Source organism: Centroberyx gerrardi, chromosome 3 (genome assembly GCF_048128805.1).
Source record: "Centroberyx gerrardi isolate f3 chromosome 3, fCenGer3.hap1.cur.20231027, whole genome shotgun sequence".
In the NCBI taxonomy this organism is placed as follows: domain Eukaryota; kingdom Metazoa; phylum Chordata; class Actinopteri; order Beryciformes; family Berycidae; genus Centroberyx; species Centroberyx gerrardi.
This window is the reverse complement of record NC_135999.1, coordinates 21,079,791-21,093,253: the sequence shown is the minus strand read 5'-3', so window position 1 is coordinate 21,093,253 and position 13,463 is coordinate 21,079,791. Positions and strand designations below refer to the sequence as shown.

At 42.1% G+C, this 13,463-nt stretch overlaps 2 protein-coding genes across 2 annotated transcripts; both read right to left on the bottom strand.

Annotated features, from left to right (window-relative positions):
• Positions 1-2,873: 2,873 nt before the first annotated feature.
• On the bottom strand, positions 2,874-3,875 carry hmx4 (H6 family homeobox 4). The gene is made up of 2 exons (XM_071904716.1): positions 3,659-3,875; positions 2,874-3,448 (listed from the first exon to the last, which is right to left on the bottom strand). Exons 1-2 carry the CDS (start codon positions 3,873-3,875, stop codon positions 2,874-2,876), a joined length of 792 nt encoding a protein of 263 aa, XP_071760817.1.
• A 2,313-nt stretch (positions 3,876-6,188) lies between these two features.
• Positions 6,189-8,902, bottom strand: LOC139915913 (homeobox protein HMX3). Its single transcript, XM_078282702.1, has 2 exons — positions 8,608-8,902; positions 6,189-6,814 (listed from the first exon to the last, which is right to left on the bottom strand). Exons 1-2 carry the CDS (start codon positions 8,900-8,902, stop codon positions 6,189-6,191), a joined length of 921 nt encoding a protein of 306 aa, XP_078138828.1.
• Between the last annotated feature and the right edge of the window lie 4,561 nt (positions 8,903-13,463).

Sequence of the window (13,463 nt, the reverse complement as noted above, 5' to 3'; positions counted from 1 at the left end):
TATTGTGGACTGATTCTTACTGGCCGCTTGCTTTCTTCAGATGTCTTAGAATATAATTTGGTTATTATGTTTAGAACTGTGTGTGTTTTTGTAATGTTGACAATTTAGTTTTTCATTTCTGGCAGTCAGAGTAAAGAAAGACTAACCTTGCTGCCTAAGACCCAGTTTACCAAAGTCGCATCTTAGCAATAAGATGCATGAATTCAGTATGTGACCTCTCGCAACATGATCACCCTCTATCATGTGAATCAATACATTTGTAGCCTGCCCCTTGACACAGACACCTCAAGTTGTGTGTGTGCGTGTGTGTGCGTGTGTGTGTGTGTGTGTGTGTGTGTGTGTGTGTGTGAGTGAGAGAGATTTCATTCCTTGTTCTGCTCAAAGAGAGTATCCCTTTAGAATAAAGGGATAAAAGGTGGAAAAATGAGGAGAATGACAGAGGAGGATGAGAAATCCTATTTACAGCAAGTATGTAACTATGCCTGTACAGTTTAGGTATATTATCATATTCACTGTGGTTTAGATCTGCAGTGTGAAAGCTGTATGGGGTGCATTGGTGTGGCAAAGTGCACCGGAGGTCAAATGGCAGCACAGACAGCAGCACTGATGGGGTCAACTCACGTTCAACTCAGTGAATACAGGAAGTGGATTTTAATTAGGCCATAAAATAACTCATTTTTCATTCATTGACAAATAGTGGAGTATGATTTGAGATTGTGATTATTAGCCGAGAGTTGGATTGAGCCCCACTCTGCACAGCTAAAAGATCCCACTCCTCGATGGTCACAACTTTCCAGACTGTCACTATGACTCAAGATATTTGAAAGACCAGTATGATTGTCGTTAAATTAGCCCAACAATAACGGTAAGTGTTTCAGTGGAAGAAAAACCATCAAAATAAAAATGTGTGGGTACGGTCGTATTTTGCTGCATCAGCATTTGTCCAAAATATTTTAGTTTGTCAAAAAGGAACAAAATTAGGCAAACGCATACCTCATTGGCCAACAGATAACCCAGGATGCCTAGTTTAAATAGTGAATATATAGGCTGTAACACATCAATATTCATATTTCAGATTTGACTCCATGAAATTATCCAGTATATGTAGATATTCAGCATTATTGCAGTTGAAATGGACCGGTATTTGAACTTGACTCTCTGGTGACTGACTAACGTTTCTCCTTCATTCCTGGACTGCTCTCCTTGATCAGATTAGACAGAGCTAGAAATTCCACAAAGCAGATGACAACTAAGATGTGTTATCAGAGTGTCAGGAGATCTACCAGGGACAGTAAGCCCATCTATCTGTGTAGGAATTAGTGTAGCACATGAATTCATTCTGCAGCCTTAGCTACATTTCCAAAGACCAAACGCAGATCTTTTAGGAGCTGACTTAAAGCTTGCCCATAAAACTAATTGAACCTTGGCTTCACAGCAATAGGAACACACATCCCCATGTGTACACTTTAAATTATGATAATGGTATTGGTATATTGCTCTATGCGTATGGAAGAGCCTACTCTTCAGGAAGTGGGTTTGAGAATCTGGATGCATTCTCCCAGAGAAACTTGCATCGGCACGAGCCTCACCTCCTGTTTGCATCTGTCCACCATTTCCTGCCTGTAGGAAATGTGATTGCATATGTAGGTCACAGTGCTCTGACCAGTGTACAGTGAAAGGCATAAAGTCTAATGGACCTTATGCATTAATTAAGTTGAGCTGATGCTGATTTTTTTTTTTTTCATTTGTTCACACTGCTTTGCTTACATGTTTAGGATATAGGCCATAATACATGGTCATATTTACATATTTAGGCCTGAAGTTGAGGCAGAAAAAAAATTGTAGGCCTACAGGCAGTTTAGGCCCAATGGATCAGCATGAATTGTCTCACTTTAAAGTCAGGCCTTTGACCAAAAGTATAAATCCTTGCTTTAAGTATTTGTCAAAGTTTGTATTTTTTCTGTTCAGTTCGTCTTCTATCACTCTTAATCCGTATGAAATCCATTGAGTGCATTATGTTGAAATTACAAAGGTATAAACAGTCAGTGGATTCGTTTTGTCTACAGTTTGGATTAACCAGCTGACTGGACATTACAACATAGTATCCCCATCATCTGCAATTACTAATAAAGCTATGATCTCTGGAACACAAAAAGTTCACTTCAAAATACTGAATCAATTCTGTATAATATTTCTTGAATGAAGATGTTTTAATTAATTACAGTTTCAGTAAATGGTGTAATGAGCCTATAGGCAAAACGTGGGATAAAAGTAATAGTAGGATACTGCTAAGAAAAATAAAAAAATAGACATGCGTGAACATAGAATAAAATGTTAATTACATTCATTTAAATACATAGATAATTTCAATAATTCAAAATTCATTATGATACAGTAAATGCATGCAAATAGCTAGGCTATAGTAGTTTCTTTGGCGGCTTAGGCTGCTGGAAATGCTGCTGTCAACAATAATAATAATAATAATAATAATAATAATAATAATAACAATAATAATAATAATATGAAAATATCATGTAAACAATAAAATGCTGCTGTTTTAGGCCTCCCCCAGGCTATCATTAGCTTAGCCTATTAAAGGAAATCTCTTGTTTCATACTACAAACGGCTATGTGTAAGTATATCAAGGTTGTGTTACGCCTATACCAAATCCATAAATTTATCTCAAAAATAAATAATACCGAATCAGCTTATTTTTATGTGATATGTAATTAGTCCTCCTCTCTTTGTACTTGCAGTCTTCAAAACAGCAAGGCCGCAGCTCCGGCCCCACAATCTAATCACCATAAATGCTTGAAACTTGGCAACAGACGACCAAAAAAGTGTCTCTCTCACATGGCGAATTAATGAGACCATCATACGTCCCCGTCATACAGGCTAAAGTACTTGCTGGCGTTTGAGAAGCAGAGATAAGGCGTGCTGCTCCCCGTGTACACAACGGGCAGCGGCATGGGCAACAAGCATCTCCCCAGCAGGTTGCTCTCTTTGTACAAGGCCGGGAGCTGCCCCACCACCACGGGCTTGCCAGTCTCGGGGAAATCGGTAACGGGTCCGTCGATATCAGTCGAGATCTGCCGTTTCAACTTATTCCTGCGGTTCTGAAACCATATTTTCACCTGGGTCTCCGTGAGCTGGAGGGAACTGGCGAGGCAGGCGCGCTCTGCGCTGCTCAGATAGCGTTTCATGTCGAAGGTAGACTCCAACTGGAAAATCTGTCTCTTGGAAAAGATAGTGCGTGTTTTCTTTTTCGTTATCAGTTTGCTCTTCTTGGTGGAGGTGCCTCCTTTGTGGGGGTCCGTCGTCGTCGTGGTGGAGCTGCTGTCGTCGCAGCTGCTGTCCCCGCTCTCGAAGCGCGCCTCCGTCGCCTTTCTCGGGTCTCCGCGGCTGATGACGACGGATTCCGTTGCTCCGTTGCTGCCGGTGACCAACTCTGAGAATAAAATTACACGACGTTTAGCCTGTTGTGGCTTAGGCTTAAAGCGTGCGACTAAACATACAAACTGACTTAAGCTGTAGTAAAATCACCTGATGAGACTCGTGCGTAACGGTGAACAAAGATGACACATGGTCTCTAATGTCGTGCAATTATACAGCTATCAATTCACCAGACGACGCACCACACATTAGTTTACACCCTTACCACTTTCGTTAAGTCTGGGGCCCGGATCCTGCCTCTGCTGAACTCCGTGCTCCTCGTAGCGGCGCTGGAAACCGTCTTTACGCATCGCCGTGTCATCCTGCAGTCCGGCGGGGTGACAACTGTCACAGTTCCTCCCGCTTGTCTTCAGGTTCAGGATGTTGTCAATGGTGAATTTCAGAGAGGCTGCGGGTCGACATGGTCCGTCCACTTTGTTCATATTCTCCAATGCGTTTATTAGTCCTCTTTTTTTAACTTCCGCGACGGAATTCGCTGCGCGCTGTGCTCTGAACGGGACGTTAATCTCACCACTAACGTCTTGATACTCCAAGCACCATAGCAGCAGCCACTGACCAGGCACTGCTGGGCTGGCGACGCTCTGCCTCCACCGTTACTGAACGGACCGGATGGAGCGCGTTTTGTCCTCATTGATTGGTCAAGAGGAGCGCAGAGTCACGGGCCAATTAGAGCGAAGGGGAGGGAGGGCAGGAGAATGTTGTTGTATTTTGGTCCCCACGCCCCCCTCCTCCCACCCCACCCCGCCCTCTCCTCCTCCTCCTCTTCATACATCTGCTGCATGGAGATATATAGCAGTGTTTCTCAAAGTAGGGCCCGGGGACCTCCGGGTGTCGTCCAGGAAAGTCAGGAATAGTTAAATTTCACTGTTATTTCACTCCCTAGATATCTGCGCAATGAGAGAATGTATGGGAATGGCTGTTTTGATCATAGGTTTGACTCTCCCCACTGTTATCATCCCAACTACAGTACAGGCAGTTGTATAATTTAGGACATTACATTGTCATAAAACATCTATTTGGGGTCCCGGACATGAAAAGTTTCTGAACTGCTCCATAATCTTCCAAATTGATAATTGAGTGGATCATTCATGTGGCCCCTGCATTTTAAGTGTGTGTGTGTGTGTGTGTGTGTGTGTGTGTGTGTGTGTGTGTGTGTCAATAATTGCATAATGGTGTTTCCCAGATGGACATGTTCTTTATTTAGAATTTAACATTTTTAGAACAAATATCAACAGAATATAATATTTTAAAAGTTTGGCTATTACCAACTTCTTTTGAAGTATGTGCAGCATTACGCATATAGAAACAAATTACGTTTTTATAGAAAATACAAACAAAATGTTTGTTTGTAATGCCATTTTCTATTCACAAAATTATCTTGTCAGTTGTAGCAGTTATTTATTTATTAGCCAAAGATGTATTTTTTCTTATATTGAAAGACGATGCGAAAACTTCTCATAGCCTCAAAATCGTCCCCTATATCACTTGTTATATTGTTAGTGCAATGTCAGCGTTTATTAGGCTATTATAATTTTATTTATTTTGGGTAGAACTATTGCTGGGTGTTTTTACTCTCTTTGATTTTTTAAAAGAATGCTATATAGGCCTATCTTATATTTTTAGGCTAATCTATAGGCCTATGAAAAATGTGTATTTTGCATATAGAGACATTCAGCGGAGAGTTGCAATCCACAACAGAATCCACGTTTTGTGGTGTGTTGGGCATTTTCGTCTGCTGTGCTAGGCTTTTGGTCTAATCGAGTTTTGTTACCCAACTTTACTTTCCCAAAATGGTGTTAAAGAGAAAAACGTTTATGACAGATTTGCAATACACATAAGTTTAATGCAGACCGTTTGGGAAATAATCTTTTTTTTGTATTTCAGCTGGCTAACTGCAAGTTGCTTGAACTCATTAACGTCTCCTCACGTGTAAGTTATGCACACCCTATTAAATATTGTATTAAAGCCTAAATGAGCATCACAAGTATCAACTCTGCAGATGGATTTCCCAGACGCCAAGAGAGAGAAGAGAGTGCATACACTAATAACAGACCTTACTTGCATCAGCAGAACGTGAAGAAATGGCCAGTAGGTCTGTAGGTTAACTTTGTCATTTCCCAAAAGACACACAGGCTCTGACTATATTGCTTTGTTCTGTGTTTGTGGCGTCACAGAACATATGGATTCACTTCACAGACAGGCGCATGGCATTCGATAATATACACAGTAAACCTATAGCCTACACGTTTATAACTGGCAGAAATGAAGAGACATTTGACTTGGCGTTACAAACAACAGAAAGGTAAACTACAGTGAGACACAAGACGGCGCATATTTTTTGTGCTTGATTTTTTTTATTTATCTATTATGTGAAAAAGTGACAAAGTTGGAAAAATGTGGCTTTAAATATAAAAGTTTGCAAAAATATGCGTGTATTCAAACATACATGAACAGCTTCGGCCTCTACCCTCGGCCTTGGCATGCTTGACTATTATCACAGCCTACTGTGACAAGAGCAGAGACTCTTGTAGAGACTTATAAACGGAAACATACAGATGATTCATCATTTATTCTGTGTAGTAATAATATTCTCTGCAGGTCTTATCTTTGGATGCAGTCAATAATAGTTTTCTGCGACCATGTGAGTTATTGCACGATTCAGTATCAACAGGGTAGGCGAATGATATGCACAAACAAAACAAAAAAAAGTTTGATATATCAGTCTTCAACAGTCTTTACACCAAGCCGGTCATCTGTGACCTTAACATACTCATGGAGTGAGCGAAAGAGGACAGAGGGTAATTGATGGAGTTGGAGAATCCCACGACGGGTGGCGAAACCTGGTGCCCGTTCAGGTTGAAACCCAGTGCTGCTGTGGGTCCGGGGCCCTCGTGATACAGGATGGGGACCCTGACAATCCGCTGGGTCGAGTGGGAAATATTTGCAGCCTCAAGGTCCGCCGCCAGCTGTCTCTTCCATTTATTTCTCCGGTTCTGGAACCATATTTTGACCTGGGTCTCCGTCAGGTGGAGAGACGCCGCCAGCCCGGCCCTCTCCGAGCTGCTGAGGTACCGCTTCACATCGAAGGTGGACTCCAGCTGAAACACCTGACTGCGACTGAACACGGTTCGGGTTTTCTTCTTCCGGGTGGAGCTCGGGTCCAAAGCTGCATCCTGGTCCGACCGCGCGTCAAAGCCATTCTGCGCGTCCTCGTTGTCGTCCGTCAGGCTGCTGTCGCCCGTTTTCCGGTCGGTTTCGTCGCTGCCCTCCGTTATTGGCTCGGACACGGCGGGGGAATCTCTGTCGCTGGTCGATATGGAGCAGCAGCGCTCCTCTGAACTCCTGGTATCATCCCTTGGACCTGAATGGGGGGGGGGCGGGGGGGGGGGGGAGAAAAACAACATAACATGAATCATGGCTTTGAAAAAGTACACTGCAAAAATGCCCATCTTGCCAAGTCGTCTCATAGTCTGATTATTAAACAAGTGAAAAAATATGCCAGTGGGTGAGACCAATGACCCACTTTTCTCGAAACAAGTGTCAATATCTTTTTTGATTCAAGAAAATTCTTAAAACAAGTTGATTTTAACTGCTAAAAGGTGTCATTACCTCTATCTACTCGCAGATTTTTCACATTACTTTAAGAAAATATATGAAGACTATATATTAACTTAGATTAAAAGACCTTTAAGATATGCTTGTGTCTTGCTGTGCATTCATGCCCATAAAGTTGAAGTGTGCAGGATGTGCAGAGTTTAGAAGTGTAGATTAGATGAGATTTGATTTGAGTAGATGAAACTTTAATGATCACTGTGGGGAAGTTGGGTCATCGCAGCAGCAGAGATTAGGATATAGACAAGAATAAAATAAAAAGAGAGTATCCTGTTGAAGACAATCCAGCAAGAAATTACAACTTTATAACTTTTAGTAAGAGAGTAGCCTACCAAAAATACTCCATTAAGTAATTACAACTTTATTGTGTGGGTTTAGGCCTCGGCCATGGTGTGTAGGCGTCCTTGAGTTGTATAGACAGATGGATGGAGATACTGTACATACCCAAGGGAGGGACATCTGACCTGAGGGCGCTTAGTGACTAGTGCCCAAATGGCTCTGAAAGCTTAAGTCAGCTGTGCGTAAAAGTTTCGTTTTGACGTGTGTAGTGCTGCTGGATTTCTGTTGGTGGGACGTTTGGCATTTGTGTGTAACCTTCAGGGCCACTATAGGATCGCTTGACGAAAAACAACCCTGGAATTTCCTCGCTGCCTCTTGGCAGCTGAAGGTGCAGTTGAGCGCTTACAGTGATCACACATGAAAAACAGAAGGTCTTAAATATGTTTTGCAGATCGATGCGGTGTCTGAGCCCAGGGCCCTTTAGAGATTTACCTTGCCTTTACAAGGATAACAAACCGGACAAACCAAGTGCACGCTCAGCTTTTTAACGAGTTTGGAAAGCCTGGCGGTAACGGAGGAGGTAGAATGAGAGAACAAGAGCCACGGCGACGGCAGTCTGGGCTCCACACACTCGCGCTGATTTTTATTGGTTTTATCTAATGAAGCAAGAAGCCACAGGCGACGTGCCAGCCTTCAAAATTACTTCCGTAGCTTTGATCCGCTCACGAGGCCACGTCTACCGGGATACATTTCCCCGGTAAATCAGCGACGTAGCAGCGTGAATAATCTCACCAAACAATCAGTGATGTAGTGGTAAATAAAAGGTGGTTAACGACTACCTGCAGTCGTCAATCATTATATGCAAACAGCAACCACTAAACAAAATCAATTAGGCTATATTTTCAGAAAAGCATCAATTTATGATTTTCTCTTAAGACTCTTTCATAGCTCATATCAACGTGATAGACTACTATGATGATTTCATATCATATAAATATTAATGTAAGCCTAAAAATGTAGATAAACTATATTCCATACATAACAATGTGGGTGAAAAGTGAATTTACCCTCCAATGTATCCCTGCTAACAATAACAGCAATAGCTGCAGCAACAAACAGTCATGCTTTTTGCTTGATAGGCTGCATAGACTACGATGCCCATAGCTTATACCATTTGCATGCAAAGCCCTTTTGCGCATCGACGAAAGAAATAATATTACAATCGGGTTATTTGCAAACACACAAGTGTAACTCGGTACTCACTGTTTGGTGTTTCCAGAGCTCTGAAGTTCAAGGCAGCCCCGCCGCGGTACCACTGCAACGACGAGTCTCTGTGTGGAGACCGGGATGTGGTGCTGTAGCCGACGGGCACTTGAGTGCGCATCTCGGCGTGGTGTGCGTCCAGGACTCGGCCGGGGGAGACCGTACCAGCATCCCCCCGACTGTTGTCCGCCATCGACCCCTGTCCATCCCGCCCCTTGCCCAATAGATTCTCAATAAAAAACGACGAAGCCCTCGATGAAGTGGGAGTCTGATTGTCTGTTAACTTCTCCTGCATGTTTCCCGATAATATTAAACGAGCCACCCCAAGCAGCCTCGTCCGGGCTCCGTCTCTTTCTGTCACCGTGTTACGCGTTACGCAAAACCGAGCGGCTCCCCTCCTGACCAAAAGTCCAAATAATCATTTCAAACGTCGTTCCTTTTCCACACCGATCGGATGAGGAGTCATGGCAAAGACGGGACGGGGATCTCCTCGGTGCCAGCAGGAGGAGAGAGAGACAGGGAGACGGAAGCAGTAGTACAGTGAAACGTCAAGTCAAACGCTTAACGAGCCGAGGGCATCCAGCGATTGGACGAGCACAATAGCAAATGGGGTTGTCCAAGGAAAGGAGAATTACTGTCTTGTGTGTGTGTGTGTGTGTGTGGGTGTGTGTGTGTGTTCACGTGCAGGCTCGTCCCCTCGGGGCCATGCAGGCAGGAGAAAACCTCTGTTCGTGGTACAGCACTCTTTATTTGGGTCAATTAGGGTGCAAATCAAAATAAAGATCCGCCGGGCGGCCTGCATCCCCGGGGTCGAGCCGCTGCAGTCCACTCTGACAGGGCAAGCGCTCACTGCGAGCTATTGGCTGCAGGGAACGACAGTACGGAGCCTGTCATTTTATAAGAGGTAGTGTGTGTGTGTGTGTGTGTGTGTGTGTGTGTGTGTGTGTGTGTGTGTGTGTGTGTTGCCCCATATACTTTAATACAGATACTTGCATTAAACATGCAGCTATACAGTATATATACTGTGTGTGTATATATATATATATATATATATCCCTGAAGTATATTTATTTATTTATTTATGCACGTGCTTCTGTTTTCTTTTTTTCTTTATATTCACAGTGACGTGATATTATCTACCATAGACGTATGTATTTACTGAACCATGCAAATTGGCACATGAGACATCAACGTCTGCTGTCAAAGGTTATCCAAACTGTGTGTAATAGGTCTATAGGTCTACTTATATGCTATTACTAATACCATTTGTCCTGCTGTCTTCCTTCTCATATTCATAAGTGCCTTAATTAGGCCTATATTTGTTTTCCTTTTTATCTAGATTTGATCGTTATAGAATTACTTATTCAGGCATATGCTTTTGTAATGGGCTACCTTTATAGCCATGTGTTTTCAGCGCAAGCTAAATAATATGATTCCATTAGGCCAGCGTCTTAAATATTTTCCGTTGTCATACAATAAGAAAAAAATCAGGGGATCGCATTCAAAAAATAATCTTAATGAATTATTGCAAAAAGCAGCAACAGGAACAAATAACACAAACGTTTCGGGCGTCTTCAGTTTGTCTACAATAGGCCAAGCTACTCATTTTTCTTATATAGAATAGGCTAAAACACAGACGTGTCTCATTTCCAATTGACCTTTCCAATTGACTTCCAGCAACAGTCCCGCACACTAAGGTGTCTCCTAATTGGCCCAACAGTTAGATTGCAGCAATTTGGGAAGCACTAAATAATATAGCCTACCATACTGGAATAGAGTTAGAGGACACGCACACGTCCAAACGTGCATAAACACAAACCCACTAAAATATAAAATGACATGCTCCCCAAGCTGTATGAGGTCATGCTGCCTCTCCTGCTTCACAACTTTGAACTGATCGGCCAAGAATGAATACTTTATAGGGTTATTTTATATGCAAATGAATGTAGACCTATACAAGCGTTGCTTACGGCTTTAGTGCTTATGGCATATATGGAAAACAGGATGTGTAGGTCTATAGCCTACTGTACAAACACTAAAAAGTTCACTGATTAAGGTTAATATGTCACCCGTGAATGCAGCCTCACTGTGCAGATTAAGATAAGCCTATCACTATTCGATCATCTAAAACATTTAAATGAGTGCTGACGGGCGTCTTTACCCTTTTCGTTGAAATGGCAAGACATTTGAGCTTTTTATTTCCCTCAATGGAGTCAGCGGCAGTGACCTTTAGCATTACCCCCACCCCCCACCCCCCCACCTCTCTCTCTCTCTCTCTCTCTCTCTCTCTCTCTCTCTCTCTCTTTCTCTCTCTCTTTCTCTCTCCCTCCCCCCAAGGCTAGACTTACCCTTTGACAGAGGATCAGAGTAATGTTGCTCTTCAACCTAACACTCAATACCGACAACTAGCAGTAACATGACCCGTGTGTTGCAGAGGTCGTACACCTGTCTTGTAATATCCCGGTCAATACGCGACATAATATCGCGCTGACTGATGTGTGTTGGCTTGTTTTTTTGGGGTATTTTTTTGTGTCTCTTTGTCTTCCCAATGAGGCCAAAAAGCCTTGTTTTCTCCCTCAAGCATAAAAACAGAAGTAATATCACCAGGTGAGGCTGGTTGCGGAAAGTTTAGCGCCTGCTATTTTATAATGTGAAATTCTAATAGTCCCTACCAAAAAAAAAGTTCCGTTTTCTTTCTGACATTTGCCTGGCTTCGGCACCAGGAAATTTCTTTTTAATTTTTCTATTTAATGTTGAACCTTAATTTTAGTGAAGATGTAGAGAAAATGAAACGCAGAAACAAGGCTTACGAAAAACAACTGGGCCTAAAATCTTATAATATTATTTAGAAGTGCTATACAAATAGCAAACCCATTAAGTATAATGTCCTATGGAAATATGAAAGTGATACCTAGCTGCTCAAAATACCGCGATAAGGACATTGTGAACTCAATCTTGACTCCCTGCAGGGAGCAGGGGCAGGTATTTTTTCGTTGGGACTCAGTCAACCATTGCTTTTTAAATTAGTTTAAATATCTTAAAAGTCATCATAGACTTCCGATAGACAGGGGGGCTATAGGACATCTGAGACCTGTTATTTTCTGCAAAAATAACACTCTTTGCAGCCTGCTTTGAAGCTCATGGATCATGCATTGCATAAATTGTCTAAAATTTAAAAAAGATCATTAGCTCGTCATTTTAGACGACGATATGTTCCATGCAAACATCGTAAGCCATATATTTGACTGCTTTTCAATGTTTTTCAGCGGCTTGCATTGTAGTAATATATTGATTCTCCCTGTAGGCTAGTTGGCACAACTACATGATTGGGAGGTGTTTTGTTCTGTTGCAGATAATTGTTTTCAAATTTATCAAGAAAAATAATCTCTCTCTTTCTCTCTCTCTCTCTCTCTCTCTCTCTCTCTCTCTCAATAAAGTACAATCTTATCTTATCTTTCAAAAGTGATCCTTGTTCAATTCAAAATATTGATTCATATTAATGATCTATAATGGGCGTTTCTTTGGGTTGGCTGTCCAACAAGAGTAAGCATAGTGCAGAGTTGGCGTGTGATATAAAGCCAAATTGCGATATTGTCTTAGCTAATGCTTTTTCTTCAGCAAACAGCACAGCATTCTACTCTCTCCCTAAGCTCTCCCACTTATCATCATCATCATCACCACCACCAATAACATCATCATCATCCTCTTTCTCTTTCCCCAATTTGATCTTCCTAAACAGGTCCATAAAAACAAACTTTGAGAGCATGCATGGTCAAGTGTTCATGTATCTCTTTGATTGTGTTTCTTTATACAAGTGGTTGTGTGTGTGTGTGTGTGTGTGTGTGTGTGTATGTGTGTGTGCGTGTGCATGTGTGTAAGCATACTGTGTGTTTGTGTGTTAGTTGAAACACTGCATTAGATCAGGTTTCTCTGTGTACACCGGGCCGTCTGAACGATGTGGCACCCTGGCCAGCGCCCCCTGCTCTGGGGGCAGACAGCCCCGACCCAGAGGCCCCTCTCTCACTTTCTCTCTCCCTCCTCTCTCCTCTCTCTCCTCCTCAGATCCTTATCCAGCCTGGCGTGCCCTTTACTTTATATGGCCTGCTGGCCTGCTACCCGGCTCCGCAGCCCGGGTCCCCTCCATGCCACCACAGCCATGACATCAGCTTACAATTGAAATACAATTTTAGCACTGGCAAAATCATATCATCAATATGTACTGCAGTAGACAGCTGCATCAAATTGAGCATATTTCAGCACTTGGCTTTTGTTAGTGTTTTCCAGCCCTTAATGCCACCCGGCCTGTGAGCAGAGAAACAGAATGTTACAGTTTGTGTTGTTAGCCTGCAAGAACAAAGTGAAGTGAGACTAAATCACAGCGCTTTTGTAAAACACATTGCATTTACTGTGCATAACTTATATGCTTAGGGAATCATACACAAGTCCAGTATGAAAGACTTTCAAATCCTCTTGTCTGCTGAAACCTCAATTCCATTTTGTCCTATTCTGAGTAAAGGGATAAATTAAATTAGGCTAAGAAAGAGACACAGGTGATCATTTCTTCAGAAACTAACAAGAATGAAACAGAAAAAATTGACAAGACTGCGTCAAAAATGTCCAATATTTTCCTAGAAAAGTTTGTGGATTTGCATTTAAGTACATTTCTATGTATATGACTCATTTTATTTGAAAAATGTTTGCTCCAAATAATTCAGACAATCAACTAAACAATTAAGCAATCATATTCCCTCTGTGGCTTCCTGATTTAAAGTTTAAAATCACCTAGATCTAATCACCATTCCATAACAGCCATTACTCTTACATGTGATTTTAATGGCTCTGGAATATACCGTTCT